Source organism: Alosa pseudoharengus, unplaced genomic scaffold (genome assembly GCF_046254945.1).
Source record: "Alosa pseudoharengus isolate Yale_2024_CS ecotype anadromous, Long Island Sound unplaced genomic scaffold, YU_APseudo_1.1 YU_APseudo_1.1_scf_8, whole genome shotgun sequence".
Taxonomy (NCBI): domain Eukaryota; kingdom Metazoa; phylum Chordata; class Actinopteri; order Clupeiformes; family Clupeidae; genus Alosa; species Alosa pseudoharengus.
The window spans coordinates 37,775,917-37,800,704 of NW_027468870.1; the positions used below are offsets into that span (position 1 = coordinate 37,775,917).

The 24,788-nt window shown below is 41.3% G+C and overlaps 2 protein-coding genes across 3 annotated transcripts; both read right to left on the reverse strand.

The window, feature by feature from the left end:
- Positions 1 to 7,660: 7,660 nt before the first annotated feature.
- Positions 7,661 to 9,564, reverse strand: selenow1 (selenoprotein W, 1). The gene is made up of 6 exons (XM_076273568.1): positions 9,422 to 9,564; positions 8,916 to 8,940; positions 8,577 to 8,630; positions 8,364 to 8,438; positions 8,131 to 8,224; positions 7,661 to 7,947 (listed from the first exon to the last, which is right to left on the reverse strand). Exons 1-5 carry the CDS (start codon positions 9,448 to 9,450, stop codon positions 8,147 to 8,149), a joined length of 261 nt encoding a protein of 86 aa, XP_076129683.1. The 5' UTR covers positions 9,451 to 9,564; the 3' UTR covers positions 7,661 to 7,947; positions 8,131 to 8,146.
- A 1,039-nt stretch (positions 9,565 to 10,603) lies between these two features.
- Positions 10,604 to 15,133, reverse strand: ehd2a (EH-domain containing 2a). Of its 2 annotated transcripts, XM_076273879.1 has the most exons (7): positions 15,078 to 15,133; positions 13,688 to 13,917; positions 13,352 to 13,528; positions 12,461 to 12,558; positions 11,855 to 12,267; positions 11,583 to 11,747; positions 10,604 to 11,475 (listed from the first exon to the last, which is right to left on the reverse strand). In XM_076273879.1, the coding sequence occupies exons 2-7, from the start codon at positions 13,903 to 13,905 to the stop codon at positions 10,831 to 10,833; spliced, it is 1,716 nt and encodes a 571-aa protein (XP_076129994.1). In that variant the 5' UTR covers positions 13,906 to 13,917; positions 15,078 to 15,133; the 3' UTR covers positions 10,604 to 10,830. The 2 variants fall into 2 exon arrangements, with proteins under 2 accessions (XP_076129994.1, XP_076129995.1); XM_076273880.1 differs by lacking the exon at positions 15,078 to 15,133 and having other exon boundaries at positions 13,688 to 13,962.
- Between the last annotated feature and the right edge of the window lie 9,655 nt (positions 15,134 to 24,788).

Consider the following 24,788-nt stretch of genomic DNA (forward strand, 5'->3'; position numbering starts at 1 on the left):
CCTTAGGAAGCTTCTTAACACGCTGCCTCTTACGTTCGACGTTACAAAGGCGCTGTCCCAAGTGAAGGTGCTGAATTAGTTGGCATCGATTGCTCAGGAATCGATTTTCTACTTCACGCGAAGGTGCATGACGGCGTTAAGAAAGACAACACGTTCTATGCACATAAAACACTCCTCAAATTATTCCAGTAACATTTATTTGAACATAGTTTAAGTTATCAGTAAAATATAAACTATTAACTAAATTATCAAATTGGCAGCCTAATATGTTCACACGATATGTTGTGATGGGTAGACTAACCGGGTATCCCTCGCTAATCATCCACCCTCCTTATCCCGTTGTGCCACTTGTGCCGCTTCTTGATGGGTTTAACGACTTCTAAAAATTATGTGATACACTTTTATATTAATGGTAAGGTACCTTACAATTAGAATTGATTGGCAAGCAGCTGCAGTTAGGCTACTTCTGTTTAATGCGGTATTGATTGCCATTGGTTAATGTTTTCAATAAAAAGCAACCTATCTACAATGAACAGAGAGAGAGTTAGATAGCCTACAGTATGATGGGGAAGCAACGTAAAAAAAGGGCACCAAGCTTCTCGTCAGAGGAACTTGAAATTGTGCTGGACGAGGTGAGCTTGCACAAGGTGACACTGTTTTCCAGTTTTCGGAATAACTTGTGCAACAGCAACAAAAAAGAGCTATGGAGCGACATGGACTACACGGCTCCGCGGCCGGCGCCGTTTTTGATTCAATACAAGGACACGTTGGATCGCTGCCATAGGCCTAGTTGGTCGCTTACTGGACACCGCCATGCTTACCCATTTATAGATCTTAGCCATTTAGAGGCAAATTCTTTGCCAGCTTTTAATTATCAAAAGTGATTGCCAATTTGAACGCTTTAATGACATTACGAAATAGCCTAGGCTTACCACCATATTAGTTCTGATACCAAATAAAGTAAACTTCATAAATAGGCCTGCATCCATTGCGAACATATTTTATTATTAGTCTTAAAATGTCCATAACATAAAATCATCGTTGAGCCACAACATCATCAACATACTGTAGCATATAGTACAGTACGCTGTGTTTGGAAAATAGGGTCCCGCTGGATTTTCATGTAAAAATTGATTTTTTTGCATATTTTGCTAATATAGAGTCTAAGGAACAAGATTTTTTTTGTCTTCAAATTTTCACGATCCATCTTTAGTGTTTTTATCTGTATGTTTTAAAATAAGCGATTATATCTAGTCCGAAAAGTGATTTTCACATTTTCTTCTAATTTTTTAACAATTAATTCCACTTTTTGCAACCAAAACCCCCAGATAATGTAGAAAGGTTGTTGGTTCTAAAACAATATCCATAGTTTTCAAACTTTGAGTGTCTGAAAAGTGTAAAAACACCTCTACTCTTGTTGCCTATGTCAAAAACAATTTTTTAATCTTTGCTTTTCTTGATGCTTTCCTTGACCTGCCATGTCATTCTATTGTCTACCTTAAGATAAATTTGTCTTGTAAATAATCTATAATAGTACAGGCAACACAGTACACCATAGGTGTCATAGGCATGGGTAGTTGAGTGACAGTATGCAAAATTAACAAACAAAAGAATATAAGGTACAGACAAACAGACAAACCACGGATGGCCCTTTCACAGCCTGAACTAATACAAAAACAAATAACTCAAGGGAAAACATTGCTCAGACACTAAACCATGTGCATTTGCTCTCTTTAAAATCAACGGGTTATCCACAGCCAACAGGCCGGGCGTGCGAGAGAAGCAATGAAGTCTTAGAATTAAGAATAAAGCCATGTTCTTCCAACAACAACAACCACAAACACCCATGCGCCAAAAATTTAAAATGACCGGCATTGTTCTCCCAGAGAGGAAGCTACATATATGATCACCACCCACGGGTGGGCGTGTGCGCCAGCGCTGCAGGTCAGCCTTTCCACATACACACCTGGCTTTAAAGTTCACCGTGCTGGTAGCATACCTATCTACTGCCAAGTCCTGAAGGGGACGGGGATAATATTTACTTCTGCTACACTGGCAGAGATCTCATGTGAAACAGACTGTGGGAGGTGGAAGGGGTTTGAATGCTGTCCGGCAGTATTATGTATGTCAGCTATATTACAAGGGATCACATTGTCCCCGGAGCAACTTGGGGTTAAGTGCCTTGCTCAAGGGCATAACAGTGAAAGCCGGGAATTGAACTGACAACTTTCAGGCTACTGCACCCTAGCCCAGCTCCTTAACCACTACACAACCACTGCCCACTGCCCACTAGAAAAAGACTAGTGCCAGGTGGTAATATGGGTACAGTGTCAGGACCGCACACTGCAATCTCCCAGAAGAACTAAATTTATTGAGTTAAAAACATAGTGGGTCGAAACGTTGCGTTATGTGTTATGATTGCAGTGTGCGGACAACTACTCTTCTTTCCTTGATAAGCTTTTTTGTCCTGCACCTGGCCTCAGTGAGGTGGGATGTGCATACAACCACTTTGAAAAGAACTACAGTGTTAGGACCACCTTGCCTACGATATGCCGCAGCCTCTTCTAAGTGTCTCCTAGCACTAGCATAGACAGAAGTCTGGTACTCTTGATGTTGCACCACCCAATCAGTCGGTGTCATGTTGAAATGTTCACATTGACCATTCCCCTCTGGATGATAAGTGGTGGTTCTAGTCTTTGTTTTGATGTACAGTAGGTGTCACACAGGTGCTTTAACAGCTCCCCCTCAAAGCTGCGCCCCTGATCAGAGTGGACTCTCCTTGGCACGCCATACACATAGAACCATCTCTGTTAGAATCTTAGCTACGATGGAAGCTCTCTGATCAGGGGTGGGAAAGGCCTGGGTAAACTTTGAGAAAACATTTGTGACTACCAGAACATTCTCTTGTCCTGTGCTAGCCCAATCCAAAAGAGTAAAGTCAATGGAGATTATCTACAAAGGCTTAGTGGCTAACATATTTCCCAAGAAGGTTCTGGCTTGGGTTGTCTTGCTTTAGCAACCACACAGTGCTCACTCAGAACGCCACTTTTGCACCTCATGCCACATCTGGGGCCAGTAGCACCTCTGTCATATCAAATCTGTGGTCCTGTCCACCCCCAGATGGCCGTGGTTGTTGTGTAGGCTAGTGAGCACTTCGACTCCAAACACCTTTAGCAGTAAAAGCTGCAGCACTGGATCCCTGGAAGGAGGAGCCTGGATCGCTCGGTACAAGGTCCCATCCACTTCCTGCATCTGGGATCACTGCTTTATCAACTGCGGACTTCCCTTGGTTCACTCCACTTGTCTTAACGGGTATGTGGTCGTCCCTGTCACCAAAACCACAGGTATCTGGAAATACAGGGATCAGTCCCTTGCAGGACTTTCAGGCCTCTTTTAGTTCGACCAGGGATGGTGTCCACCATACAAGATTCTGTCATCCATACCACCAACCATAGGTGCACTCGAGGCTTGCATGTTGGCTATGGCAAGCGACATGGGGACGTCCAGACCGTGTTACACAGATGGCAAAGTGTTAGTGGGGCTTGTGGGAAGCCTAGAAAGGGTATCGGCATTGCGATTAGCTGTCCGGGGACGATATTTGATGTTGTAATAAAGAGGGCAAGCTGAGAAACCCAGCAATGTTTCAGAGCGCCCAGTTTCGCTGACTGCAGGTATTGGAAGGGATTGTTGTCATTGTACACGGTGAACGTGTTGCCCAGGAGATACCTGACGTTTTTTTCCGTGATTGCCCACTTGACTGCAAGGAGTTTGAGTTTCATGGCACTATAATTTGACATGTTCTTAAGATAAAGGGACGACTGAAATCGGCATAACCTAGGACTGGCGCTTGAACAAGCCATTATTTTAAGGCTCTGAATCCAGAAAAAGTTCTGAAGGCAAACCTGAACGTGACTACATTCAATGTTAACTATCCAATATTCAGATGTCTGTAATTTAAATGTATGCAAATTAGTGCATAATTAATGAGTTATTGTTAAATTATAATAATAAACATATATTTTCAGAAAACTTGTAATGCAAAAAAATATTGCCTTTACATAAATAATCAACTAGTAAAGTTTCATAAGAATATAAAGGAGTTACATTTTTTACCCTATTCACCCGTTCTATGTTGCCTATGGAGGCCAGTTTTAGGCCGCAAATGCTAATTAGCAGGTTTAAAACTAAAAAATCAGCTAAGTAAATATGATATTCAGAATCAGCACCCAAAAATTAGGCAGAATACCCTCTTTACCAGTGTTTTCTCACATTTGACCCCCAAGTGATAGTAGTCCCAGTCTTAATTATGCATTATATAAATGATGATGTCATCTAAGTGTGAAAATGGATCGTGAAAATTTGAAGACAAAAAAAAATCTTCTTCCTTAGACTCAATACTAGCAAAATATGCAAAAAAAACAATTTTTACAAGAAAATCCAGCGGAATTACACAAGACACCGTACTAATAGTTTGACTTGTACTGCGCTGCGCTGATTAAAGACTGCTGCACAGTGGCGGCGACTAGCGCCTTGAGAGCTCAAACAACGCTAAGAGAGAGCTACGAATGGTCCAGACCAACCTTACGAAAGTGTGACTTACAGAAGATATATTTAGCGTACGAACGTGTCGGGAATCATGCCATAAGGTTAAGAGAGAGGTTAAGGAATAGGTTAAGAACTACTTAGCGATAAGAACGTTTTGGGGAACCGGCCCCTGGTCTGTGGCGGAATTGTTTTCTGAAACTGCAAAATATCAACAGTGAACGTTTGCGCCGGAACACGCCCCGTCTTTTCGCTGAACCGCCCCCGTGGGCGCAATCGAATTCCCTAATTTACAGGCATGTACCTGTGGAGGGAAAATTCCAATAGGCGCTGACTGCAAAATAGGAAAGACAAACTCGCGAGTATACAAAGTCAATTGCGCCGGGACGGAAGATAGAGCCCGAAGTTTGGGTTGTTGTTGGCTTTAATGTAGGCCTCTGTGACTGCTTGAAATTATTCAGAAGCAAGCAATGTCACAGGTTCTTCCACATGGCTGTTCTGTGTCTTATCCAGTAGTTTGTTATGGTCACGATTCCTGTCTTCCAGAAAGCTAAGCAGCTGAGGCAACAGCATCCTCCAAATGGCCTGCAGAGCGATTTTGTGGGCTCTAATTCCTTTGTTGTAAGACTTCCCTGCCATAACTTGCTCTGCAGTTTTGGGGCCTAGTTGCCTTCAATCCATGCTTCCAACAATCCAGATGATTGGACGTGCTTGCCGATGACTCAAATGAATTTTAGGGCAATGTGCAGGCCACCTAATCTGACAACAAGGCAATCCGATAGTCATCATTTGCCCACTTCATCTCCATCAATTTACAGAACAATGCTTCATCCACTGTGATAACAACATGATGCTGCCCTAGTTTTCTGGCCACATGTTTACATCTCAGCACAACAGTATTCAGTGTCTCTGCAGGTGCCTGGATAATGGGCATGTAACCAATGCTTGTCATTTCAGGTGACCTTTTGATTGATTGATTGGTTTATTGACAACACATCAGTTTTTTCCTTTACAGGAACACTGTTCTTCCTGTGGTCAAACAAATCATATATTCTTTCTTACATTCTTTCTTTTTTCTCTTTTTACAAATCATACACACACAACAGAGGACAAAAACACAAGACTTACACACAAAACAAAACAAAAACAAACACAAAAAACATGTCTATATGGCAGTTGCTTTTGCAGTTGATCCATTCTCATTTGATTTTATGCACCACTTCTTTGTATTTTCTGTTGATTTTGGACAGGCTGTACCTTCTAGCTACCTCCAGCTGGAAAAAGCATCTCCATCACCTCAGGGACCTGAAGGCTTTCCGTTTTTGATAGTCTTATTTATAGTGATATAATGGTAAAGAGACTTCACTGACATATCCAAATGCTGTTGTCCCTGTTTTGGTGGCACTGCATCAAATTTGTTACATTTGATTCCTGCATAATGCACTATTTAACTTGAAGGGGACAGTACAACCAAAAACAGTTATTTTTTTCATGCAGCGATCAATTGTGAGATTTCGTGTTATTTTGCTTCCTTAACTTTTATTCCTTCAGATCAGTGCAAAGAAAATACACAAGAATAGAGAGCACAACTGCTTATTTCACTACACTATGTCTATTCGAGTCTGTGGATTTCAATTCCGATATAAAGGTTTGTATTATGCAGATTAGCACATCTTCGGCTGTGAATAATGCACCTATTGTTTCGATAACAATTACAAGAAAATGGGACCCTTATTTCAATGTTATACAGTGGATCCTTGTTCAGGAGACATTGAACTTTCTAAAAATCTGGTATAACTTTTCCTCAAAAATGCCTACAGGGTTACACAATCTTGAAGATTCGGACCTGACTAACTTGTCAAAACTGCAGCTTTCTAAATATCAAAACTGGAGTTTTGGAGCAATTATTTGTGGTTCTTATGCAGGAAATGCAATATTTTGGACATGAAAAAACTGCATTGCAGTATAGTACTGTACTTTACTGCAAAAATGCAATATTGGACATGAGAGTAATATTGTACTGAACTCTACTTCGTACAACTGGAGTGTAACTGCACTGTACTTCAAAGTTATTTTTTATTTGTAAGGGAAGGATTTCTTCCATTTCGCAGGTATGGGAATCAGATGACATGAAACAACAAGCCTACAGTATGAAAAGTCAGACAAATCTACTGGTGTGGTCTATTATTTGCATGTCTTATTAAGAAATGTGATGCCACAACTTGTTTGCATTAGGCTATTTGTGCTGCATGGTAACAAATTATTTGTTTGGTACACAAGTCAAATCAAGTCACATTTATTTATATAGTGCATTTTTGTATGCACAGAGTGTAACCTTGTAGGTGTGTAAGGCTGTAGGTTTGTAAGGTTCACCTGAGTCATGATGACAATGCCAGCATGACAAAAGTGGGCACACCCTGATTAGGCCTAACAGGACTGTTTACCTACTTGCTGCTATGAAAGGTCCCAAAGAGAAAGTATTTGGATCTTTCCAATAATTCCTCCCATTTAAAACAATCATTAGATTTCCAGTAGTGTAACCCAACCAGGATGTACAACTACTTAAGCCCCGAGAGGCAGTAGGTTACACTGATTCTACAACAGCTAAGGGGCGTTGTTAGGCACGACGCTCCTTAGTGCCTAAAACCCCCCTTAGCTGTTGTAGAATCAGTGTAACCTACGGATTTGAGTGGCTTATTGCTTTTCTAAAATTGTTATTATAAATACCTGGCAAAGTTTCATAAAGTAAAGGCACAGCAACTAGAAATAAAATGAGTTATTCCTACAGTAGATAATCATTCTTCCGCCAAGAAATATATTTCCTCTATCTGAATGGTTGCGAAGCAACGTCAAGACGCAGCTACTTTAACTTTTGTATGAAGTTATGGTAGCGCAGTAATATAGAACGAAATGCGGTCAAGGTATATGTTTATGCTGGATTTAACAACGGCATAGAACGCGATTCAGCCAACTACAATCAAGGACCGGAACTATCAGTTTTAGAAACAGACATTTTGGCATGCCTGTTCAAAATGTTCTATAGAAACAAATGCTGCACTCTTTTCCCAGGTTCTTCAGAAATCTTCTCTATTGCAACAAAAATATTCACGCTCAAACATTTCAAAACAGTGGTTTCTTTTTATTTTGAGATGGTATATTAACACTTGAACATCAAATATTTACTTTTTTGGATGGTAGCAGATATAATACAATGCCCTTAAATAAATTCCAATTGTCTATGAATTGAATTCCCATAAAGTAGTGCAACTGTAGGAGTTTCACACACACACTGTCGGCCCTCTCCAAGGAAGAGTCTAGACCATCAAATGCTACCCGTGCCATAGACACTTCAGGCAACACTATCATTCGCAATTCCCAGGAGGAAGTACAACAGAGGAAGTAAAACTGCGGACAGAGAACAGAGAAGAAAACAATCAAATAGCTAAATCTAAGTGAAAAGTTTTACAGATTCACATATATACTTATATGTATGCATATTACATAGATGTAACAAAAGCAGCAGACATGCAGACAATGCAAAATGTTCATTAAAAATGTAACTGAACATGTAATTGAAAGGTTTCTTACCTCTGTCAGCAAACACTTATTTGCCCAGACACTTCTCGATGGCACTCACAACTTTATCCATCTTCTTGGCATCATCTACAAACCCTTCCCCATTCTAAAACAGAGGAACAGGGTTTTCAGGTTTTAAGCAGCATACAGCTAGTAGGCCAATTCAAGTTTGACTGCATTGGCAGAATGTTAAGAACACAGATACATTTTTAAAAAAAAAACACATGACAATAAACAAAACCAACCTTCTTGGAGTGCACCAACTTTCCCTCTACCTCCACCTCAAAATATCCAGTTGATGTAGGGGTACTTTCACCAGTCTGCAAGGTTTAAAAATAACATTTATGTCGCAGATATAGTTTTTATGGAAAATAAAGTGTTTTTCTTTCTAGAAAAACATTTCCTATGAAGAACGTTTTTTTTAAACTACTTAAAGGTATTCTGATAAGTCAACTTACTATGTCAAGCTCGCCCGGGAATTCATCCTCAAGCAATGTCTTGAATTTGGTGAACTGTGAACAATATTTATATTAGCCATGTTTTTTTGCTGAAAGTGTATCCTAAATTGTCCTAATCTGGGACACTAAGCTCCAGCGGGTGCGGCTCTTCCCCACATGAATGCCAGTGAAAATTGGATGTGGATTTAATGTGTTGCCTTCACATTGCCTAATAATATTGCCTAGGGCTAGGCCCTACAGAAGTCTGAAAAGCAAAACATGTCCCACATTAGAGCAATCCACCCTACATACATAAAGGCCTAGAGATCATGAACTATAGAATATAAAAAATAAACTTACCTTGGGCTTGTACCCTCATCCACCACTAAAAGTAAAGACAACATTGTTAGTGATAACAACTACTGGCCATCAAGGAAACCAGATCTGTAAGGCCAAATTGCTTTGAGTCCTTAAAGGTTTGTAACACTCACTGATCTAAGAAGCAACGCTGTGGTGTAGGCTACTAGCTAGCTGGCCAACAATACAAGGCTCGCAAATCCAATCCGTGTGCCAAACACATTGGTCAAACCATTAAACAATGCCTTGCACTAACATGGGTCATAATCGTTACTTAAAAAAAAAAAAAAACGTCTCATATAACAGGGATAATCGTGCATGCATGTTTGCTGCTAACGTTTGGTTATGCAACAACAATCGTAGAACGCAACAAATCAAACATTTTCACATAGCCATCACTTAACTTAATTCAGACAGCTTATTTATTCACAATGTATGATGTAGCGTTTAAGCGTTATGTATATAAATAAATCATGCAAATAAATTGTCTGCACACAAACCGTACGTACCAGTAAACAACATGAATTTTCACACCCATGGCGCAGGTCGAACTAGCTCTAAATGCAACTGCAGGATACGGACAGCAGCTATAAACTGGTAGGGAACTATTGGATATTGAACTCACTCTGGGGAAACGAGTAGGTAATATTTCCTTAATTACTATGTAACCAAGGCGGAGCAAGGGCCGAGACATTCTGAGGGATCAGCCCAGGAAATCGTAGTTAGATAAACATGTAAAACGTAAGCACACTTCCGACCACAGCTGTATAAAGGGAAACACGTCGATTAAATTACTGTTTTTTTATCTAACAATTACTCTTTTGTGGTATGTGAACCATATTTTGTAGATTAGGCTACCTCAGTTTCGTTCGTATAAACTAAATGCATATTCGTGAATTATGCGTAGCCTAATCATGATAGCTTTACGCATGCGTGTTTGGTGTCCTTGCTTGCCATGTCTTTGAACTTTGGGGTGTCTTGTGAATCAAACATCTTCAAGGATATTTATTTCTATCGGACTTCCACGAATGAGGTGTAACGTTAGGCTATTTAAAGATAAGCTATTTCCATTAAACACGTGGATCCACTGTCATATAAAACTTGCAGGACACAATACTTTTTACATGTCACAGTCTTACGGCTAATTCTATACGGCCTAGGGATTTTTTTTTTTACACCTTCACCAAGTCATACATTTAATTTCTTGTACAAAAACAAATGTAACCAATCCACTCCAGAATGTTGGCTTAATGCAGCATGCAATTCAAAACACCACGTTGATGGTCAATAATATACGGTATAACAGTTTGAGTTTACTCTTGAGAGATCATTAAGACATTCCAGTAATTTCCAGTAAAGGAAGTTTTTCCATTAGAATCCAATGACAGGAAGAGAGAAGGAAAGTTTATTTTCAACATATAAATTTGATTCAATTGCACAGAGACTCACTCATTGTTGTGAATATTACCAAACCTTGATAATTGGTTTTCTAATGGTTTAGACTTACCAAAATTCATGCAATACCTTTACACGTGATTATTTTTCTCTTGGCACTTCTCTACATGCAATAGGCTATTTGATGGTAATACCAAGATGGTAAACACCTCCTCCCTCAACACTTCTAACAACCTGGCCCACCTAACACACACTTACCATGCACTTCCCACCCACACCTCCCTCTACCTCATTGTCCTTTTACTACACCTTGACTAGTACTAGTAATTCCTACCTAGGTTCTCCTCTGCACCACAGCGTGAGTGTTATTATTCATTCAGTGCGTCGCTTTGGATAAAAGCATCTGCTAAATGAATAAATGTACAATCTAAATGTAATAACAGTATGTTAAGTCCATATAAAAATTAGGGAGAAATACAGAGATTAAGTTAAGCAGTAAAATCAAAATATCTATGTCTCCTTTTCATTGTTCATCATCGTCATCATCATTATGATCATCATCATCATCTACAGCCGTGGGTTGCTCTGACTCAACTGGTGCAACCAACTCTGGTTCTTCATCTTTCCCACTCTTCCTTTTGCGCTTTGATGGGGGCACTAAATGAGCAGGAAGCACTGGAGGAAGGCCATGACCTTCCAGCTTGACCTCAATGAGATAGCTCGCTAGGGCAAATTCATCCTCGTCCAGCATGCCATCTCGGTCCACATCAGAAAGCTTCCAGATTCGGCCCAGGACTGAGGTGGGCAGCTGGGTGCTGATCATCCAGTTCTTAACTTTGGTGCCATTCAGTTTGCCATCGTTGGGGGAGAGGTTGTAAAAGATCTCGTCGTATTTGGCCTTATCTTTAGCAACTATCCAGTCTGCTATGTCCCCTTCTATTATATTCTCCTGAAGCTGCACAAAAGGGTTGCCATTATTGAAAGGGCCTCTGTGTGGCCCCAGAAACACTCCCCCTTGCACCCCTGGTTGGCTGGCCACTTCAATTTCTTCCTTGTGCAAGAGAGGCATAAGTCTCGCAATGTCAGTGGTCAGAAAATCATCCAAAGCTGTCATTAGTTTGGGCTTCAGCACCTTAAACTTGGTGAAGTCGTGACTCATCAGTCGTTCCTTTGGAGAGGGAACAGAAAGAGAAGTGTAAGTGAAGTATTTTCAGTAAAGATGAGCATAGTTTAGATTACCGCCAAATCATTGGTTTATAGTAAAGGTCATTAAACCTGCATCTTGGCACAGTCTGGGAAGTCACCAGGAGAGATCTGATGCCGCTGTTGGATCCTAGCAAATATGTCTGGAAGGTCGTAGATCAGGTCCCTTTTCTTGGTCTCTTTTCCAAACATCAAGGGCATTTCTTGTTTGAGATAGCTAATAATGTAAACATGGGCCTGTACATGTTCAAACACAAAGTGGGTCAAACTTAACGAAAAATAAATAATACAAAAGTTGTCACCGATCTTCAAAATAGTGCATAGTGTGGAGATTTGGCACTCACCCTCACTAAACGAGCTCTTTTGACCAGATCATTGAGTTTGCGCAGAGCGGCATTGCGAGGCAAATCCTGGATGTCTTTGAAGAGGCTCTCCTCCTCCTTCTCAAACATTCGACGGTAGTCGGGCACCCTGAGCGGCGACGACCAGAAGGACCCTATGTAAACCCTCAGCACCTCAGGAGTGCGGAACACCTTCCCCAGCGACCACATGAGGGCGCCATAGACCCGCAACAGCTGCTGAGTGTCTACTAGGTCGGCCTTATTGAGCACAACCCTCAGCTTGTCCTCATTGCCCCGCAGTGCCCCTATCGTGCGTGAGAACTCATCGGAAACATCCAGTTTGTTGGCATCACAGAGGAGTATAATGCGATCAACGTGCTCTGCGAATGACTGAAGGACAGCTTGAAAATCATATCCTGCAGGGAGAATTAAATGTGAGGGGTGTAAGTGACATCAGCTCTAGAACAACTCCAACTCCTTCAACTCCACCTCCAGAAGACAGGGTATGCTTGAGAAAGATATATCACAGCAACCAATTCAGAAAATGGCATGTCGACTTTACAATGCAGTGAGGTAGGAATGAGACGTTTGACGGTTGCAATGTCTTACCTCTGCTCAGTCTCTTTTTGGCTGAGGACAAAATTCCTGGTGTGTCGATGAGGCTGATACTCTGCAGAACCTGATTTGGCAGTTGAACACATTGAAATCTGCAAGAAGTTTAACAACAAGACCAACAAGTGTTTGATGCATGTTACTTATGACACTAAATAAAATGGATAGGAGAGGATAATGCTTAATTTAAAAACCCTGTATAACCAACCATTCTGTAAAAATACTGTCACACCAAAAGAGAAATTATCAGGAAAACAGAAAAAAAAGAAAAAAAACATGTCTACTTCATCATTTTGACCTCAACTAAAACACTAAAACATCTGGCAACGTATTTTGTCAATAAGTCTGTCAGACATATTCTGTCACCTAATTAATTTGATGAAATAGATAACATTTCTCTGTTGTCTTGCCATAGCAATTGGAGCCTCTGGAACATTGTCCATATTTGTTGGAAAAATAGTTGAGCAAATAAATCTGACAAAGTGCTCTTAGTTTTTGTGCTCCTTAGTACAATTATATTTTTTTGGGACAGAAAAGTACATCTGGAATATTTGGAAAGAATAAATAAAAAAACATTCCCACAAGTTCAAAATGAAGTATTTCTGTTGTGCTGGGAATATCTGATTTCTTATTACACCCTCTCTCAGAAGTATTTCACCTTCTACATAGTGCTTCTCACCCACCCTTACCCTATTCCAAATATCTAACATTTTTATCCAAAGCGACATGCGCTTCAAGTATTGCAAGGACCAGTCTCCCCAGAGCCACTCAGGGTAAAGTGCCTTGCTCAAGTGCACTATGGTGGCAGCCAGGAATCAAACCCACAGCTTCTCTGGCTACTGCATGCTTCTTGTCCAGCTTCTTGCTACCACCACCCATTTTATTTACCTGTTAAGAAACTTGTTTCCAAATGGATTGAGTTTGCGAAAGGGTTTATTGGGATCAACAATCAACGCATTTCCTGGAATGACGCCCTCCACATCCCCATACATGATGGCTGTGAAGGTGTCTGTTGTCGGTTCAGGCCCCACTCTACCTCCTGGGAAGTCTTGCTCGAGCAGATATCTGAGGATGTATAAGAGAACCCCTCATAAAGTCGTTAGTTCTAACTGCTATTAGACAAAATAACTTGTTTGTTAAATTATGATTCATATACTTTCACTCACAGAGCAATAAACATCTTTTAGTTTGAACATGTGTTCATAATTCTAAAATTGTTGTTACCTTATAAAAGTTGTTTTTCCAGTGGAATATTGGCCCACCAATAGAACCATGGGTTTATTGTCAAAATCTGCATCCTCTAAGCCTGGAGAGTGGAAGTCGGAGAAGCTGTACTGCTTCTCCAAGGGCAGAAGCTTCTCCCGGTACAACTTCTTCAGGCCATCGGTCACTGTTCGGATTTCTCTCAAAGATTTATCCTCTCCTAGCCCCCATGAAGGCATGGTGGGTTGTGTCTGTGGGTGGAGATCAGCTCAGTGTTCAGATCAGTGTTTTGGGGCATAACAATCTGCTGCAGAATGACAGCCACTGATTATCTTTGTTCTTAGAGTGAGATTATAGAGGGTAAGAGCAAATGTATCTAGCAGGGGCTATGCATGAGAGCTAGGCTAAGTATGTAATAGACATCAGACTAGTATATGCAAAATATAAAACTGCTCAATAAACAGCAACAATAAGACAACAAAATTATGTGTGACTCACTGCAAAAGCATGAGAACAAGCAACCATCTACAAACTGCAAAGAGACACGGAATAACTGGTGAACCCTGCAGAGGCCCTCAACCCAGCCTGATTAAAATCAAGTAACGCAGTCCAAAAATCATTATCAAATGCATCCGAAAGAAAACACAGAGCACCCGGGTGTATAGTTAATTCATTAATCTTTCCTGTATTAGCAGTAGGGAGGAATCGCTGCTGCATGAGTTGACAGAGAGTGAGAGACCATGTGAACTCACAGCTGGTCTTCATTGTAAAGCCCCTGAGACAGTGCAGGAGCATAGATGGGTGTAAACCACAGTTGCTCAAGAAGTTTTAAGTGCAAAAGAGAACGAGACAGAGAGAGCGAGTGCATGAGACATGGGAAAGGGTGGGGTTGGTGAAACAGACCTTACAGAATTTAAATGCCAATCAAAATGGGAATCAGGGCCCATAGCTTATTATGGGTGGGGAGAGGAAATGAACAAAGGGGCCAGTGGCCAGGATGGGGAATATCCCTCTTTGAGAAGAAAAGAGAACTCAGCTAAATCAATAGGGAGGAATATGGCATAATTGAATTGTGAATAAAGTACAATCAAGTACAATATTCATTCTTCTTATTCAATTCACAGGGAAGATATAAATTCTAAATAATCTTAATGCCATGTGCAAGAAAGTCACTCAACTTTTCTAATACTTGTAAATTCATTGATACTGCATTTCTCAATTCTTAAGCCCTGCACCATATTACAATTATGATAAAATAATTCAAACTGCAAGAGGTTAAGGACACATGCATTTAGAGTTTTGCAAAAACACAGACTTCCCCCCAATATTTCACTTAAGTGTCCAGTTATAACATTCATACAGTATAAGTGTCTAGTTCTATGCAGATACAGGGGTAAAAGAAGTAACTTACCTTTTGATGATTTTCACCTCCCTCTGTAAAATGTGATGTGAAGATGATTTTTTCTGACTGTATACAGACAAAAGTTTAACTAAATCTAGGATGCATCTAGGATGGTGCACATACTTGAGTCCTATTTTCAAATTCACAAGGACCAATGCAACAGCAAGTCTCCTTATTGCAGCATTTCAACTTCACTTGATCGGCTTCACCATTGTAAGTCACAACTCGGTCCTCAGAATGAATCCAGATGTTTTATGGACCGAGGGCCTGAGCAAGAGGAGGAGTCATACCTCTGACTAGGGACCAAAGTTCTGCTATGACAACATACACAAAAGCTGTGCGTGTGTAAGTATGTGCATGTAATACCCAGGGGGGCAACACCCCTTTTTTCAGAAATCAGAATGTTAGAAAAGGTTGGGACCCAGGCCAGAAATGAGATTTAGGACCTTCAATGACTATGACCTGGGTGCACAACCTGGTCAGCTAACTACTGGAACTCTACAGGGTGGGTCCAAACTATGCAACCCCTCCTGCAGTATATCACTTTTGCTGCCAGCCAGTCTAATACCAGCCCTACAACATAAGAGTTGCTAACATTATGACATAAACATGAAATATTGTTAAAAAACTGTAAAAAGCTTTGCTTGTTTGCCTCACCATTATATTATGCTTCACAAGACAGAGTCGCTGAGACATGGGTCAAGGTCATGACATGACATAGCCACAAGATGCACGTTCCATTGGGAGGGTCAAGGCAGCACCTGTGTGATGTTGCATTCAGTTGCCTTTGCAGATAAGCTGGAGGCCCACTTCTTCCGTGACATGTCAGGATTCCTAGTAAAATCACTGCACGAGGGAGCCTGGTATCAACACTGCAAATCAGCACCAGTCGATTACACTGAAATGGAAGCTGCAGCGACACATGTATTTCAGTCCTTTTCCAAACATGTCGTTCAACTTTCACATGTGCAACAAGCGCACTTGGTGATGCCCTAGATCAGTGGTCCCCAAACTATGGCCCGGCCCGCCACCTCATTTTAGGTGGCCCCCAAAAACATGTCAGTGGTATATAGGATCCGGCCCGCACGGGACGGGAGTACGACATCGTCAAACTATAACCTCCGTAATTTCCCCCATTCATTCTCTATGGCGGGTCTTAACAGTACACATGTAATACTCTTTTTGTCCACTGGTGGTTGTTTTGGCGCTGTTTCGCGTTTGCCATCGAAAACGGAATGAAATGTATAGTAGGCCTACTGTCCCTGCAAACAATGTAAGAGGCCTCTGCTGACTGCATCAGTGCTCAAAATATTCTAAAAGTTTATCAATTAATTGTTAATAACTAACTAACTTCTATTCAAGTCATAATTCTGGAACTTTCTTGTATAATTATTTATATTTTTTATTCACTCGTTCAAATATTCATACAGAGTTCACAAAGTTCTCATCAGGTGAGTGGTGAGTGAGTTTCTGCCACCACTTCATACAACTCATAGTTTGAGAACTTTAAATTTGTAGGATATTGCTTGTTCACAACTTGAGCTGTGTATGCAAAGTTCAGAGTTCAAAATATACTTTTGGGACTCCCTGCTTTTGAGAATGCTATTATTAGTATTATTTCATTTGAGCTACATTTTACACTGATATGGCAAGATGGCAATATAAACACAGATAACAATGGTATTAAATTGCAATAGCCTATAGATTAAATGTAATGGAATATTCAACTAAGGTAGACTGCTGTTCACAGCGCTAAGCTATTTATGGTTACTGCACTCCGAGTCTCTGGCCCTCTCTTAGAGCCAGGCATAGTGAGCTGGCCCTCGGAAGAAAAAGTTTGGGGACCACTGCCCTAGATTCACTGAGATGACTAAAAGCATATCAGCATATGGATGAGAAATACCACGCACTGCTGCAAGCTGCAAAGGTTCTTCAAGCTTATTGTATGGAGTGAGAGAGGATAACCCGTGATAGGAAATCCTAAGACATCCTTCACATTTGCTAATGTAAATGGTACCATTTTTGAACATCGCAGCTATGACGTTCAATGTCAAAATACCAGAACTCAGGGAAGGAGATCAGCCAACAGCAGAGAAAGCTATCATCATGCTTCTGGCTGTATTGCGTCCAGGGAACCAACTCCTAGCTTACTGACCACTACTTCATCAAGAACGCAGCAGATCACTAATCGTGCTGAACAACAGGCTGAGACTTGGGACCAGCTATTAATGTCTGCGGTGTCAACTGACATAGCCCTGATAATTTTTACGTCCTCTTATGATGAAACTTCTAGAATTCCCCACGTGTTTGCCATAGATGTGGACTGAATGACACAGAAGGTTGGGAGTTTCAATGACACCATTGCAATGAAAAATCGATATACACACAAGAAAGACTTTGAAGTTGATAACCCACCCCGCCCGTGTGTCACACCTCTGCTAAAGAGAAGCAGAGGTCCAGGACGTTGAGAAGGTAGAGAGTCTTGTTACTTCATAGATTGCACGGCTGAAGACCTGTTGCTTGTGTGGAGCCTGCCAGGCACCTGTAGCCTTTTCAGGCATGGCATCAGACAAAGAAACAGAGCACTGGCAGTTAAAGACAGAAACTGTCCCGATTCCCGAAGTGAAATGTCCAAAATACTGCATTTCCTGCATATGAACTGCAAATGTTTCTTCTAAAACTGTAGTAACTTCTGACACTTGAAGCAATGCAGTTATCTTTTTTAAGAGTTTTTTAAGACTGTCAGGAGAACTATTCCTGCGCAAAGAAAGCCCGGCTGTTACCAGGGACTACTGGGCCAATGCAGTAGGATACAGTAGCTTACAATGCAAGACAGTGACAGCAGTGACAGCAGTTTTTACTTCGGGAAATGTGCTAAGAGCTGTTATATGCACTACCATAAATATCAAAGTTTGTTGGAACAAATACATGCCTATACTTAGGTTGTACTACTAATTTTGTGTGTCCAACTTCTGTTAATTATGTGCCATAGCCTATGTATTAATGGGGAAAATCCAACTGAAGGCTAATTGATAACCAGAAGATCAGTGTCATACCACATGAACTGCCAGTGCCCAGCTGTCTTCGGAGTCTAGCTGCAGTTAAAAATATTGCATTGCTGGTTACTGCACAAACCTAACGTGCCGCTTTTCCATTCCAGGTAGGCCTATGAAGAACAAGATGGGCTTCAAAAACTAAAATCTAAGCTACAAGAAAAGCATATTATTTTCCCATGGGTATATCTAAATAAAATTCCCGCTCAGTTTTTAGCCAATGAGAGCCAATGAGAATGGTTGTGTCCGTTGGTTTTTGAGAAGGAAAGAGCGAAAAACTTAGTGATTGGATGAAGAAGCAGAAGAAACCTACAGGAAGCTAGCTGATAGCTAGTCAGATTATTTTTAGATAAACTATCATTAATGTTGTTTATGAGTTGTTTTTTTTTTTTACAAGTTGTTGTTTGTTTGATCATATACAGTGTTGGATTCAATACCCTTATCGATCAATTTAATTCGAGACGTAACATTAATCAGAATAGTTGATCAGTTGAACATGATGTAGTCTATAGTGCTAACATAATTTACTCCGTTTGCTATTGGTAACAAAGATTAGTGAGGTAACGTTAGCTAGAGATTGTCATTTAAAATTAAGGTGAGTTGGATGTTATGCCTTTCCAAATCATAATTGTGTACATGTTTGAATGCATTGATTTACAAACATTAGCTGTTATTCAATGTTACAAAATATGCCTCAGCAGTAATACTAGCTTCTTGCTATGTTAAAGCTTAATTTGAGGCTTAAAGTAGCATTTACTGTAAGCATTGTGCTAACTTTATATTTATAAATGCCTTATGATATTGATGCTGAGTAAAATAGTTTGAGAGTGAAATCTGTTTTCTAAGACAATGTTGGAGAAACCTGATTCATAATGGTGTGAATACAAACCTTAGGTGAGAAAATGTGATACAAAATAAAACTGATGCTGAAGTGTAAAATTTATCAAGTAATTTGCTTCATGTCATTCAGAACTGAGTGACACCAATGTTCCTTACAATGTGTGTGGTGACATGCAATTACCAAGTTTTTATTTATTTATATACTGCAGGCCAGTTTTGTTACATGGATGAAGTCGTGGACCTCAGTCATTCTAGTCACCGCCTCACTGATGTCTCTGATGAAGGTCTCAAAATTAACTCGACATCTGAACCTTTCTTGCACTTCACAAACTTTGAGGAATGGCAGAACCAAGATGGTCCGTATGTTTGTAGATTTTATAGGTAGCAATCATTTCTCCAACTGTCAGATTTATGAAGACCCTTAAAAATCATGAAGCAGATTTATTTATTTTTTAACTATTTTTTGAACATGTCATGGTAGTGATTTTTTCCTAAGCTGCTTTTGCATTCCCCCACAATATGTTTACATCTCCTTGCAAATTATTGTGATGAGGGAAGGTAAAACTAGTATAAGGGAATGCAAGGGAACACAAATATAGCACAGAAAACAAATCACCACCATGATCTCCCTGATTTTGAATTAGCGAGGGAATGTGCAGCCTTCTTAATGTTATGCTGTAATTTTTTTCTGAGCTATTTTTGCATTACCTCTCAATACTTTTGGGTTCCAATGCAACATTTCCCCTTTAGCAAGGGAACCAAAACGATTGCAAGGAAACATAAAAGAACACACCAATAACAACAACAACAAACGAAAGAGCTTCACTTATTAGGTTGTTCTACAAACTGCAGGCTGCCTTACAAGCAGCAAAAAACCCTGGACCAGGTACTTTAGGACCATGAAAGAGAGGGGTATAATGTAGTTCACTGTTGAGTGCAAAATCATGCTTCTTTAAGTGCAATTGTGTAACTAATATATGAATTATTTCCTTTTATTGTTTTATTGTTGAATGTTTTCAGTTTTCATGAAGGCTAGTAACACTATAGCAAAGAGTGAGAGGTACCAACAGGCTGAACATGAATCTGTGGACAGACAGAAAGCCCGGAACTCCTCTTATGAGTGTTCTTTCTGTGGCAAAGTATTTGGGAATACAAATGCACTGAATAAACACCTTTTGACGCACCAGTCAGACCGGCCGCACGTCTGTTCCATCTGCCAGCGTGCATTTAAACGTCATGATCATCTGTAAGGGCACTTTTTTTTAAAATGCCAGTGTTGTTTGTGTAGTGTGTACATTTGCTGTGTGTGCTCAGTCACTTTGCTTTTATACAGGACAGGCCACATGTTGACACACCAAAAGCGGAAGCTGTTTACCTGTGTAGAGCCAGGCTGTCAGCGAAGCTACTGTGACACCCACTCCCTGAAACGCCACTGTCTGTCTCAGCATGGCGCTCAGCCCAAGCCTATGCCATCAGAGAGCACCTCCACCCACTCCGCCCTCCACCCTGCAGCACAGTGGGAAGCCAAGGCCGTGGACGCTCCAAGTGCGCAAAGCAACAGTGACCAAACTGGCTATCCTACGATTTACATTTCCGCCCCAAAAACTGTCATCCAGACCAACACCCAGTCCGCAAGCTCGGATTACCACAGCTATGTTAATTACAACAACTACTCAGGGTTTTCTAATGTGGTCAGAGGACTTGGAGTGAGTCAGTTCACGGTTGAGAGCGCCTCTCAAGAGAAGTCCCTGGTAGGCCGGGATCAGTGGATCCCAAGAACTGCCAAGAGTGTGTATGCCATGAGCAGAGATGAAGTGGTGACCTCTCAAGATATGCAGGGGTCTTCACAGTGGCCCGTGAGTCTGGAGCCAGGGCCGAGTAGTGTCAATGCATCAGAGGCTGCAACAGCACAGACTTATGGGGCGGACAGCCTGAGCGACTCCTGCTGGGAAAACGCGTTGAACGAGTTTCCTGTGACGGACCTCCAGGTCCTCGATAGCATCTTGTCATTACAATCGTCACGGGAGACGACCAACTGTCACAACGAGGAAAGGACAGTGTCTTCGGAAGATTCCAGTCAAGCCAAACAGAGTCAGCACGCTCACATAACCCAAGGTCTTACCCAGGTCAAAAAGATAAAGTCAGAGACGTTGCCTCCGTGGCCCATCTCTGGCCATGAATTTAGCTCAGCAGCAGACGTCCCACCACCTGCCCCACAAACTCAATGTGTATTAGAAGAAATGCATGCTGTCCCTAAAATGGCTGACAAGGCCAAAAAGAGAGTACGAAAGAAGAAGATCACAATTGACGATGTCCTTCCTTTGCCCATTTGTCACGAAGAATCAGTTTCCCGACGTCCACGCTCCCGCCCTGGGTTCCTTATATCTCCAAGCCAGGTAGCAATGGCTTCTTTCAGCTCAGAGAGTGCCCCCTACCTGTCTCTTAAGGTTTGTGTCGCACCTCCTTTCAGTTTCCTTGTTTTTAGTAGAAGGAAAAAAATAAATATTTGTATTTATTTATTGTTCCGGTTTATTAGCATTTTGTTGATTAGGCAGATATTAACATGCTGGTTTTGTTAGAAGGGAGGTAGTGTCTCTGTCATCACACGAGCAGAGGAAGGACAGGAGTCTTGTGAAAGGTCAGTGAGGAGTGAACCAAGTCAATTTCTAACAAGATTGTAAAGATAACAGCTTAATAAATAATGAAATAAGAAATATTAAATATGTGATCCTATCCTGATATTCACATTTAAAGGTTGGTATGTTTTTATAGGCTTTATGAGCCCTTTAGTAACCTATGAAAGTTTAAACATCTCACTTAACTAAACTGTTATGTTGTTATGTATGTTTTGTCAACTCACTGTTTCTATAACTATTCAGGTTTGATTGTATAAATATTTGTTTCTGAGGTTTATCTTTTTCTGGATGTCAGACTACTTTTTTAAACCATCTGATATTTATCACTTGCAGACAGCAGATTAATATTACAAAATAATCATCAAGGTCAATACACAATCTTATGCATGCTAAGATTGCAATGATAGTTGGGTTCTATTTTGTTTCAGTTGTAGGCTTTGCTGCATGTGACAGTATCCATCAGTTATATGTATGCCATTCATGTACTTCCTGTTTCTGCAGGTCAGACTGTGGAGACCTCTCTGAAGATAGCTTTTCCTGGGCTCATCCTGCCTCCTCTAGGGCAGGTGACCATGTGGACTCTCACTCCCCAGAGTCACCCACCTTTGTTCAGGTGCCATACTTATGATTCATAACAACACAAGCTTGTTTGTGACCCTTATCTGACATCTGCCTGTGTTGCTTACTTAGTTACAAGTTTAGAGCATCTTGCAATTCAGAGGTATGCAAAGAGTTCTTTGGTCATGTTGTTTTTTTGGTAACAGCATGGTCAAACAGAGGAGACCACTGCTGATGAACTGTCGGTCTCCCAGTGGTCACCCCAGTATTCCGAGAAGAAGTGTCTATCACCCCTGATCATCCCTGTATCCGTACCTGTCACAAAAGGCTCAACGGAGAACAGCATTCACCAGAGTTTTATGCTATCCACTGTAAGTAAAGGAATCACTGTTGTTTCCGGAAAGAACGCTGTTCATGATACTCTCTGAATTCCTTTCACCAGCTCTCTCTCGACAAGAAAATATCGCAGTGACATACCCTGAGGGGGTCTGTGGTTCTGTAAATCTAACTAAAGTGGCCATTCTTATTGTGTGAAACTAAAACAAATGTATTCTGTAGGAAAAGGCAGCTCAGTCGCTAGAGGGAGTGGGATTGAAAAAGACTCGCCGGCTGGAGTCGCTGAAAACCCTCATCATTCCCACCCCCCGTCAGCCCCAGCAGCTGTTAGAGCAGGAGGCCTTGGCCAGCCTGCGGTTCCGTGCGACAGGATGCTACCTAAGCCAGCTGCGCTCCCCCCCATACTTGGCTGGCCAGCTGATGAACCCCGACCTGCAGCTCGCCCCCTACACCCCCCCGCCGATGCTGAGCCCGCTGAGGCCAGGAAGTGGCCTTTACTTCAACAAGCTGCCCCAGCAGCATCCCTGTCCACCCCTGGCCAATTCCTTCATCAGTGCTATGGGTTTGTGTGCTCCTCCTTCATTCCATCCTCGTCATGTCGGACCTGTGTGTGGGCTTAGACACGCTTGGATGTTTGGCTCTTCCCTACGCCTAAGCACGTCACTAGTCTGGTGTTTGTGGTTACAGCTGTACAGGCAAGAGAAATAGACGGCCAAAAAATGTTTGATTTGTTTAGTTTGTTTTCAGCGAAAAGTAATTGGACCGTAGCAGACACAAATCAAATAAATTTGGACAAAAAGAAAAACAAGCTTTTGAATGTGATTTAGAGCTGCCAACCCTCACGCATTCGATTGGTGTAAGAGCGCATGGAGCCAATCAAATGAATGAATCTCACTCTCAATGTGTGAGAGTTGGCATAGCAATGAAAATGATGGAGATGACATCATAACCGCTGACTCACAGACTAATGAAGCATAAAGACTAATTAGGTGCCTTTTGTAGTCATTAATGTGATTGTTTTAAGTTTTTTTCATCCCCAGACAGAAAAGATGGCATCTGTATGGTAGTGGATGACACCGTTGTTAGCATAGAGCCGTAAGTCCCCTCCTGTGTCCTATATTGTGCACCTCTGCATAGCTTATTTAAAGTCGAGGCATCACATCCATTCCATATCTATTCATGTCAACTGCAGGAGGATCAACGTGGGCTCACGCTTCCAGGCGGAGATCCCGCCCTTGCGGAACCGGCTGCTGATGCTGTATGAGGAGCACCCCGCCCAGATCGTCTGGTTACCATGGGGAGACATAGCCAGTAATACAGACACACAAGACAGAGGTGTGTTTACCAAACACAGACTGGTTCACTCACACACTGACGCACACATACTGGACATGCATTTGATTCAATTTCACCAATTATTTCTTGTCTCTGTTGCCTCTTTAGTGTAAAGATTGTATACCCTATTCTGTCCTGCTGGATATACCAGTGTCTGTGCCATTTCTTATATGATACATGTAAGAGCTAATTAATACAAGTTTTTCAAGATTGATGATGATTAAAAATGTATCATGTTTTCACAAACATGTAAACACAGGCAAGTAAAAGAATATTGCATAGTAACTCACCATTAGTTACTTCCAAAGGAGGGACTACTTCCAGAGACTTGCTCTGTGTCACTGTTTTAGGAGTGCATGTGCAGTGCATGATCTAAGCTGATTAACGTCATGCTTTAGGTCATGAACATACCTCGAGGCTTCTGCATAGCTGTGCATCTCTTCACTTCACTACTGTGTTTTTCTCCTGACTCAGTTACAGAGTTCCTGAACATGTGTTGTTCCAGTGTTCTCCCAGGAGGGGGAACCAACACGGAACTGGCCCTTCACTGCCTTCATGAAGTGCAAGGAGATGTTCTGGTGAGATGAGCGCTGTTTCTCAAAGTCAAGGATGGGTCCTTCAAGACCGCTCTTTCAAGGACGTTACATCATCAAATCTCGCCAAGCACTGTTCCAATGTCAAGGGTGCTTTAAAATTCTATCAAGTACTGAGCCCTTCGTTCTAAGAAATTCGGAGAATTTTCGAGGATCGATGGATCCTCGGCGTTCAGAAAACACTCACAATCCTTTGCGTATGGACGAGGCATATTAGAAATGATCTGACGGTGTGAGTTAAAAAAAAAAAAAAACAGGGAGATGGAGGATGCAAAGAAGCAGTACGTGTTTTGTTAATGTCATCGTACCATTTGTTCAGGTATTTATATCAAGTAAATGTGCATGTTCATAAGTGCATATGTCAATGTG